The sequence below is a fragment of the Psammomys obesus genome, unplaced genomic scaffold (assembly GCF_907164565.1).
Source record: "Psammomys obesus unplaced genomic scaffold, mPsaObe1.curated_primary_1811, whole genome shotgun sequence".
NCBI lineage: Eukaryota > Metazoa > Chordata > Mammalia > Rodentia > Muridae > Psammomys > Psammomys obesus.
In genome coordinates this window covers 14,228,207-14,238,415 of record NW_026596101.1, presented here as the reverse complement: position 1 = coordinate 14,238,415, position 10,209 = coordinate 14,228,207, and the positions used below count along the sequence as shown (strand labels likewise).

At 49.4% G+C, this 10,209-nt stretch overlaps 1 protein-coding gene across 1 annotated transcript; it reads left to right on the top strand.

Moving 5' to 3' along the window:
- Positions 1–58: 58 nt before the first annotated feature.
- On the top strand, positions 59–2,747 carry Gpr27 (G protein-coupled receptor 27). The gene has a single exon (XM_055628550.1). The coding sequence runs from the start codon at positions 333–335 to the stop codon at positions 1,461–1,463; it is 1,131 nt and encodes a 376-aa protein (XP_055484525.1). The 5' UTR covers positions 59–332; the 3' UTR covers positions 1,464–2,747.
- Positions 2,748–10,209: the final 7,462 nt, after the last annotated feature.

Here is a 10,209-nt window from a genome sequence, read left to right as displayed (position 1 = left end):
AGGCGGCGGCAGCGGCGGGCCCGGCGGGGGGCAGAGCCAAGAGGCGCGGCGGCGGAGGAGGACCGGGAGGAGGACGCGGAGCATGCGGGGGGCCGTGGGCCTGCCCGCAGTGAAGCCCGCCGCGCCCAGGGCGCAGGGAGTGGCCGTCGCCTCCCGCGCGCACCGCGGCTGAGATGGCGCCGGCGCGGCCAAGGCGCGCCGAGCCCCCGGGGCAGGGCCGGCCGGCCGCTGGCTGACAAGCCCCGCGGGCCCGGGGAGCTAGCGTGGCGGAGCGCAGGCCGGGGGCGGCCTACGGCGAGCGGCGAGGGCCGGCGGGGAGGAGCACGGCCGCGATGGCGAACGCTAGCGAGCCGGGCGGCGGCGGCGGGGCCGAGGCGGCCGCGCTGGGCCTCAGGCTGGCCACGCTCAGCCTGCTGCTGTGTGTGAGCCTGGCCGGCAACGTGCTGTTCGCGCTGCTCATCGTGCGGGAGCGCAGCCTGCACCGCGCGCCTTACTACCTGCTGCTCGACCTGTGCCTGGCCGACGGGCTGCGCGCGCTCGCCTGCCTCCCGGCCGTCATGCTGGCGGCGCGGCGCGCGGCGGCCGCGGCGGGGACGCCTCCCGGCGCGCTGGGCTGCAAGCTGCTGGCCTTCCTGGCCGCGCTCTTCTGCTTCCACGCGGCCTTCCTGCTGCTGGGCGTGGGCGTCACCCGCTACCTGGCCATCGCGCACCACCGCTTCTACGCCGAGCGCCTGGCCGGCTGGCCGTGCGCCGCGATGCTGGTGTGCGCCGCCTGGGCGCTGGCTCTAGCCGCGGCCTTCCCGCCGGTGCTGGACGGCGGGGGCGCGGACGACGAGGACGCGCCGTGCGCCCTGGAGCAGCGGCCCGACGGCGCCCCGGGGGCGCTGGGTTTCCTGCTGCTGCTGGCCGCGGTGGTGGGCGCCACGCACCTCGTCTACCTCCGCCTGCTCTTCTTCATCCACGACCGGCGCAAGATGCGGCCCGCGCGCCTGGTGCCCGCCGTCAGCCACGACTGGACCTTCCACGGCCCGGGCGCTACCGGCCAGGCGGCCGCCAACTGGACGGCGGGCTTCGGCCGCGGGCCCACGCCGCCTGCGCTCGTGGGCATCAGGCCTGCAGGCCCGGGCCGCGGCGCCCGGCGCCTCCTGGTGCTGGAGGAGTTCAAGACCGAGAAGAGGCTGTGCAAGATGTTCTACGCCATCACGCTGCTCTTCCTGCTCCTCTGGGGCCCCTACGTGGTGGCCAGTTACCTGCGCGTCCTGGTGCGGCCGAGCGCTGTTCCGCAGGCCTACCTGACAGCCTCGGTGTGGCTGACGTTCGCGCAGGCCGGCATCAACCCCGTGGTGTGCTTCCTCTTCAACCGGGAGCTGAGGGACTGTTTCCGAGCTCAGTTTCCCTGCTGCCAGAGCCCGCAGGCCACGCAGGCCACCCTCCCCTGCGACCTGAAAGGCATCGGTTTGTGAGGCGCACTCTGAGACCCAGGCTCCCTCTGGCTTCGATGGTGACCGCGCTTCTTCTTCCCCTTCTGTCCCGTGTCTGGTTTTTCTCCGCTGCCTTCACAAGACTCTCGAAGTGGACTCGCACTTGGATTGTATAGACTCCTGCTCTGGGGGCGGGGGAGGGGATGCCGTGGACCAGTTCGTCCTTCTAATTATACTTTCTTCCCGGCAGTAAGCCCTGCAGTCTTTTTGTACTGGTAACCGACTTCTTTTCTTCCACGTGTAATCTTTTCTTTCTTTCTTTCTTTCTTTCTTTTTTTTTTTTTTTTCCAAATAAAGGCTACACTGGTTTTATTCATGCAAAGTTTCCTAGAGACCATGGCCAGTTTTCTACAGAGGCTATTTTTGACAACCTCAAGTGGCATTACCTTTGCGTTGCAGGGAAGGAGAGCGAGCTAGGGAATCTTCTGTTGGAGATGGAAGGGAGGGACTAAGTCCCCTCTGAATTGCAGGCCACAGGGCCAGGTGTGCTGTGCGCCTTGTTAGGAAGTGCGGGGGAACTTTTCCCAGCAGTGACACTGAACTTTAGGAGGAAATGGGAATGGGGGGGGGAGGGGGAGACAGTCACTGTTGAGTCAGTTAATGAGCAAGGTTTGGAGCCCTGTTTATATTACTTTAAAAATTACGCATCAGCAACAGCTCCTTTGTATATCAATCTTGAACGGGAACTTTCTGTGAGACTGTGACTTTTAAAGAGTAAAGTGTTTTGGATAGTAATGTGGAGAAAAAAAAAAAAAACAGTATTGCATGTGTTTGTACCGAGTGTGATTTGCGGATGGGGCGGGCTCTGGAGGGCAGAGAACCACAGGCTTGTTTGGGTTTGGGTTTTTTTTTTCTCCCCAATAAAAAGTTAAAATACTTTCGTGGAAATGGCTTGTGCTTTAATAAGCCCAGTTTTACTGTGTGTTATGAAGCTAATTTTCACTCTGAAGACTTTTGTCTGTGGTAAAAAGAAATGAGATATAATGGTGCCTCTCCCAGGAGACAAAACATTTTACCTGCGGTGTTTGCTAAGTTAGGTGGTGCTGTTCTACTCATGGCTGTTTTAAATGATTAATAAGAACTATAATTTAAAATACTATCTCTTTGGTAGACATTGTCATTTGAAATTGAAGGACTACATTGCAAGTACTGTATAATACTTTTTGCTTAAACTGCTATGTTTTTATTAATGTAACTTGCGTTTTGAAGATTTCTATCTGTACTTCTCTTTGCATTACACAAATATACCAGTATTTTCATTCTGGAGTGGCTGTTTTACTGTTGAAGCCAAGCGTCTTTATTCTGTTGCTAAGTAACTTATGGGCTGTCCTCTAGTGTGCGGGGTCCTGCCTCAGGGTTTTGGTTTGGAGAGTAGCATTCCTGAGACGTTTGGAGCTCTTTGTGGGTGGGCATGGGGTTAGTATGTACGTGTGTGACTGTGCATGCATGTGCACATGGAGGCCAGAGGTTGGCCTCTTTGGGTCCCCATGTCATTTTTTGAGGCAGGGTCTCTTTCGCTCACCCAGGAGCTTGCCAGATGGCTAGACTGGTGAGCCCCGGGGGACCTTCCTGCTGTACCTCAGCACTGGAGATTACGGGTGCCCCCCCAGATTTTTGCTTTTCATGTGGGCGCTGAGCATTTGAACTTCGCTACCCCCGCTTTTGCAGTAAGAAGGTTACCACTGAGCCTGCTCCTCAGCTCCAGCGTTTTAAGTTTGAAGTGAAAGATAAAAATGGGCAAACTTCTTTAAAGGGAAGAAACAGTGAACACACATACTATTTTAAACAGCTTTACAAAACAAAAGCAAAGGGCTAGAGGTATAGCTCAGTAGGGGAACGGTTGCCTAGAACCTGAGAAGGCCTGAGTTTGATTCCTAGAGCATTTCTGAAAAACTCCTCTGATTTAACAACAGCAACAAAAATCATCTTGACAAACTATTCATAATGGATGTAATAAATTTATGGTTTATTTTGAGCATAACATTAACTATTAAACATTATGTCTAAGGGAGATGAACAATAAGGCCCTCTGGCCAATCTGTCTTTGCTAAATAGCATTATTTTGTTCTGCTTGTGAAAGTGGAAGACACTGTTCTATCTTAAAGGCTCCTGTTTTCCCTTTGACCTCTGTTCTGGTAGAGTTCCACCCTTGGGTTTTCAAGGGCCCTTGAGCAGAAATCTTTCTCAACCCAAAGACAGAGGGGCCAGGGGGAATAAATTCTCTCCCACACACCTATCCAAGTGATTACAGTTCAAAACACAGAGATTGCCAAGGCCGTGTTTTATTCAGAATATTTAGCATCTGGCATGCCACAGGAACATACCTGTCACAGGACATCCCTGAGCTATTCCAACCTTAGGCAGCATCTAGGCTATATCAGAGACAACCTCACCTGTTGATGTTGGGGCTCTGAGTTCCTGGGGTATTCTCGGAGGAATAGATGGTCATGCTTACACAGCCCCGTGCTTCCTGTTGGGATGTGCTCAGTCAGGATCCCTTCTCCATGGAGAGGTCATCTTCTACATCCTTCAGTTGGCTCAAGACATGATTTGCTTTCGCCATGCTGCATGCAAACTTGCTTACAGAGGAAGGCATGGTTTCCAGTGAGGATGCGAGTCAGAGCAGCAAGAAGCAACTATCAAGGAATGTTTAGCTCTGTCCCCGACACTTAGCTCATTGCAGCCGAGCAGGTACAGTGCACTCAAGAAAGATGGGCACTAAGATGGCTTATTTGTTCATCTGGGATGTTAATTCAACGCGCGCGCACACACACACACACACACACACACACACCCTCCCCAGGGTGAGATGAATGAGTTGTCCCCATACTCAAAGCAAGAGAAAAAAAGAAAGTTATATATAGAAATCTCCATCTGCATGTCCTGGCATGGATTTATTGAGTTTAAAGTGAGAAGTTTGGGGTCTTTGGTACATCCTTTCAAATAGCTTTGCAGCAAGAGTAGAGCTGTATATAAATTGAAACCTGACTTTTTTTTTTTTTTTAAGAAGTGAGTACTTCTGGCAAAATGGGGAGCACCTACCAAATAGGAAGCCATAATGCTAAACCACCTTTGGATCCACTGTGCGGTCTTACCAGAGCCTGTCAGTTTTGTTAGATTGGTTTCCAGTTCATTTTGTGGGTGAGCTTATGTGTGAGTGTGCGTAGGTGTGGGTACACATGAGTACCTATCACGCCATGCGTGTGGATGACAGATGACAGCTTGAAGAAGTCGTCTCTTCTGCTGAAGAGCAGAGGTTCTTTCCTCCAACATGCGGGTCCCAGCGGTTAAACAGCTGGTCAGGTGCGGTGAACAAGCTACTGTCTGCTGACCTGTCCAGCAGCACACCTCTTTCCCCTTTCATTTTTTTATTGCTTCTCTCTCCCTCCCTCCTTTTTGTCTTTCTTTTATTTCTTTATTTCCTTCTCTTTTTTTTTTTTAGGTTTTTGTTTGTTTGTTGTTGTTTTTGTGGGGGGTTTTTTGTTTTGTTTTGTTTTGTTTTTGAGACAGTGCTTCTCTGTGTAGCCCTGGCTATCTGGCCTTGATCAGACAGAGATCTGCCTGCGTCTGCCTCCTGAGTGCTGGGATTATATAGGCATGTACCCCCACTCTCTGAATCTTTCTCTAAAGGAAATACAATTATTTCAGCCCATTCTTTGGTCTGGCCAAAAGCCCCCTCATCTTTCAGATCTTCTGCCCTGTGGGAAGATTGTCTGAGTCTAATTTGAAGCTTACTTGTTTGTTTGTCTTTGGTGGTAATAGTGGTGGTGGTTTTGACTCTTCAAGCTGAAATAGCAAAAGAGATGGGTTGGCCCTGGTGAGAGAACAGAGCCAGTTCCCAAATACCACAGGTCCGAAGCAGGGGTCTAACAAGGCCTATCTAGGTTATAAGCCAAGGTAGTCTCTCAAGAGGTGGTCTTATATGGCAACATTCCCAATCCATTCAGCAAATTATGGACATGGCACGCAGTCCAACAGCTACATCAGTGTACCAGCCTCTGTCCGTCCTTATTTCCACTTCTGCAGCCCCCATAGGTGTACAAGCCAGCTTCCTTCTTCCTTGGTATCTTTCCTCTATTTCATTCCCCTGGCCCAGAACTTCCAAGGAAGATGGAACCAAGGTTGAGAGCTCAGTTTAATTTTTGGGTGGATCATAGAGTTGGTAGGATGTGCCACGTACCCTTCTGGACCTGATGGAACAGTCTCTGTTGTCTTAGGAGGGCATTCGTGGGCCCCTGCCCTTTTCTCCACTTCTGGCTCTCCTCGAGTTTCCATGCTCCCTTCTTGAATTGCCTGTGGGCATACCCTCCATGTTCTTCACACCTGCCTGGGCATTCCTCCCTATCTTACCTCCAGCAGGTCAACATCTAAGATGGCAGGAGAACAATGAAACTGTACAAATGACAGTGCCTCAGGCCCTGCCTGGACATTGGCTATGTGCTGACCAAGGATTTTAGGAAACTCTTCTTGGCTAGCTGTAATGTCCTCTACCCTGCTTCCTCTGAGAAGACCAAGTACCTCAGGCTCATGGGGTACCTGGTATCTCCTGGTCCCTCCCCAGCTCTCTCCTCTGCCCCTCTCTTGTCCTCCAGCCACTCCAGGGGACTGGTAGGGTCACACACAATATGATTTGTTCCTAAGTCCAAAGATCTTACTGCCCGGACCCCTCTGAACTTATGTTAATCTTTCAGACCTAAGGAGTGATTAGACATAAAGGGTGAATGCCTGGCCTCCACACAGTGATGGGCTTTGTGCATGCTGTGGGAAAGATTTAAGGCGCCATTGTAGTCATGAGATCTTACTGCCTGGAGCAGTCAAGTGCGGAACTACTGTCTCTGGAGCCTTGAGCTGTCGGACACCGAGGTAGCTGGGTTGTGATGTGTAGTTGGCCCAAAGTATTCTTTCTTGTCACCTGAGAGATACTTCACCTATGTGGGCAGCCATGACTAGTAAGAAAAAATAATGGGGAGCCATTGTCGCCTACTGACACCTGGTCCTGTGTTGGCACTCTTTCTATACTTCTCTGCTACTCCAGGAGGAAAGAGAAGTAAAAACAAGATTTAGCTGAGTTCAAGAGCTTTCTCCTTTTCTTCCAACTCAAAACAACAACAAAAACAGGAAAAACTTTTAGGGTTGAACTCTGCTGGTAAGAAGCCCTCTTCCCTCTTTTTATTCATTTCAATCCCTTTGGGTGCTCTTGCATGAGGACGTGATACTGGGAGCCACAGCAGCTCAGCTATCTTAAGACCATGAGAGGTACTGTGATTGCAGTGAAAGCCAGGGACAGAAAGAAGATTCTGGGACACCTGCTTGAATGCTCCTTAGTCTCTACATCTGTGGTTCTCAACCTTCCTAAGGCTGCGACCCTTTAATACAGTTCCTCATGTGGTGATCCCCAAATCATAAAATTATTTTGTTGCTACTTCATAACTGTAACTTTGCTACTGCTATGGATCATAATGTGAATCTCTGATATGTAGGCTCTTTGACATGCCACCTCCAAAAGGATTGTGGGCCACAGGTTGAGAACGGCTTCCCCAGACTCTGACTTTGAAGTTAAACAACTATGGTTTCGGTCATTACAAGGATCCCCAGAGGTCACTGTCTAGCAAGGGTAATCTGCTTAATGAGAGACCAAGACTAGTGACAGATTCTGTCTCAAAAAAAAAAAAAAAAAAAAAGAAAAGAAAAAAGAAAGAAAGAAAGAAAAAAAAAGTTGGGGAAGCACTTGCTGAGCAAGCCAGAAAACCAGAAGAGCAGAATTCAGATTCACAGCACCTGTGCAAGGCAGGCGTGGTGGCCAGACAACAACCCCAGAACAAGAAAGGTAGCGACAGAATCCTGGAGCAAGCTTGCTAGCTAACCTAGCTCAAGGGGTGGACTCTAGGTTCAAGTCAAAGACCCTGCCATGATGGACAGCAACTGAGGAAGACACCTGGCCTCAAACTCTGGCCTCTACATATCTGTACCCATGCACACCCCCAGACATACAAACATGCATACGTTCGCATGCTTACCGCATAGACAAACAAACAAAAATGAAGTAGATGGTGCCTGAGGATCTCGGACAACCATAGGTTATCCTCTGAGCTCTACATGCGTCCTCACACATGTGCACACTTGTATGTAAATATACCTGCACTCACATACTCACATATACAAAGATGGATACCAAAGTCATGCCTTCTACCTATCAGATTGTCCTGTCTGCTACTAACAACCCAGAAAAATAATGAAATAGGGTTGGTTGGTTGGTTGGTTGGTTGGTTGGTTGGTTTGCTTGCTTGCTTGCTTGCTTGCTTTTTTGAGACAGAGCATCAATATGTATCCTTGGCTTGCCTGAAACTCATTATGTAGATCAAGCTGGCCTTGAACTCACAGAAATATGCCTGCCTCTGCCTCCCAACTGTTGTTATTAAAGGCATGTGCCACCATACCTGGCTTGAAATAGACTTATTTTGTTATTTATTATTACAAGGTCGTTCTATGTAACTATATTGTAAACTTTTTGACCAATGTATGTGTACAATTTAAAGGTTATTCTTATGGTTTGAATGTGAAATGTCCTGTCTTACTCTCCCTTTGCCCCAGGCTCATGTGTTTGAATATTTGCCCCCTCAGTTGGTGGCACTATTTGGGGAGGCTGTGGAAACTGTTTTGCGGATGTAAACATGGTTTTGTTTTGATCCCAGGTGTAGGATATGGAACAGATTCAGACTGTCCACAGCAGCACACTATTTGCCTCATACAGGCTCTGAGAGGGGCCCCTTGCTGGCTGTGGATAATTTAAATCTGAGGACTCTGAGAGGGAACAAAGGCCAGGGCCCAGAAGCGTTGAGAGGTCTGAGAAAGAAGGCGGCTGCTGGTGCTCCCCCCAACCCCCGATGCTCCTGGTGGCTGTTGATGCAGTGTGAGAAGAAGAGTTATCCTGAAATGAAGCCTGGACTTCCCCCGAGGAACCTGATGACCCTAACCATCAGGAAGTAGCTAAGAAAAACTATTCCTCTTTTCCACTAACCTCTTTTTTTTCTCCTACCCAGTGTTGGGGTGTTGGAAGGGATTGGGGTAGAGAAGGGAGAAAAGACATAAGAAATATAAATAAAATGGAGTTAAAATGCATACCAAGATGGAACAAATGGCAAATAGGACCTAGCAGGCTGACATAGGTCACAGGGGCACAGCTTGGAGATCATGACCTACCTATTTCCTGTTCTGCTTTTGGGTCACTCTCTGTGAAAGGCTGCCATGGAGACATCCACCATCTCAGACCCACCCACTCTCCAGTTACCAGGCCTTAGTGAATTATATTCACCTGGAATTCATAGGGCGCTCATGATCTGCCACGCTGAATTATGTTCCCTGAACTATAAGCCAGAATAAATCCTTCTTCCCTGAAGTTGCTTTTGTCAGGTATTTTTGTCATAGTGAAGAGAAAAGTAACTATTACACTCATATATCTAATTATAGGGCTCTGGGAAATGACATCTAAACCCACCCAACCAATACATACTGAAAGCCAGCTCTGTGTTGGCCAGTGCTGGACAGGGCAAGTGAGGTGTAGTTTTCTTGGTTACTAGTTAATTAACTGGGGAAACTTGGCAGAGGCTCTCAGAGTCATAAAGCAAGGCAGAACCAGATGCCAAGAGGGGTCCACTCAGAGAGCTGGGATAACACAGAAGCCAGACTTCATTCCAGCTTGTCTGGAAAGGCTGACTAGCATTCAGCTCTGGTTTCCCAATTGATGAGAAAGGGAAAACCAGAACACTGAAACCAAAACGGCCCAGGCTCCACCTTCCCCTCCTCCTGGGCTGTACATTTCCCTCTGACTCCTTCAATGCTCCCTTCACTGTGGAATCTGTTTTTAAATTTTTTTTTTTCTCAGCAAAATAAAATCACAGGATTCTCTCTTCAAAACGTTCTGCCCCTATTCTAGCCGAATGTTCTAGTGCCAGGAAGGAATGAGGTTACTTTCATGGGAGAACTTTGTTCTGTATTGTGCTGGTGCCAAAAGAGCCAGCAAGGATGCCGCTGGTGAGGTCTGTCCAAACTTTGTAGAGCAAACAGGCTCCCCTCAAAAGGACCACTGAACCCCTCTCAAAGCATGAAGGAGGAACACGCTTACCCCACAAGGAAAAGGTGTTTTGTGGATTTTGTTTTAAAAAAGAACAGGCCCAATCAAAGGAAGGCTTAGAAAGTACCCAGCCAACCCTGTAGCCTGAGATTTACACCTGGAAGCTGGGAGCCTTGAAGTCCGTTCGAAGTATACCAAGAAACTGCAAACACATTCAAGAGGTATAAATGCATCCAACTCACTTCTTGATAAACATTATGGAAACAGGTAAATGGTCGCTATTATTTCCTGGTTTCTAGGAGGGACCATTTAGTCATCTACAAATTAAGTTTTAAGTGGCCAGCCTACAACAAATGGGGAGAATATAAACTGTTAGAAAGCTATGTATTCAAACATTTCTTGGGAACAGCTCTATTACCTGTGGAATGCCAGTCTGTGTAGCCTTGTGGGAGGGACGTCTTCATTTTCTGCTGGGGAATGACATGTGAGACGCACACGTGGTTTCTTGCTTGGAACCTGGAGAAAGCAGAGTAGATTCATTTTCTGGAAGACAGAGCCACACCACAGTTTCAAAGGGGCCTTGGAAGTCATTTACATTTCAATGGCATCTTACTCATTTTCAGTTACATAGTATGGGCTAGGGAGGTGACTCACTGG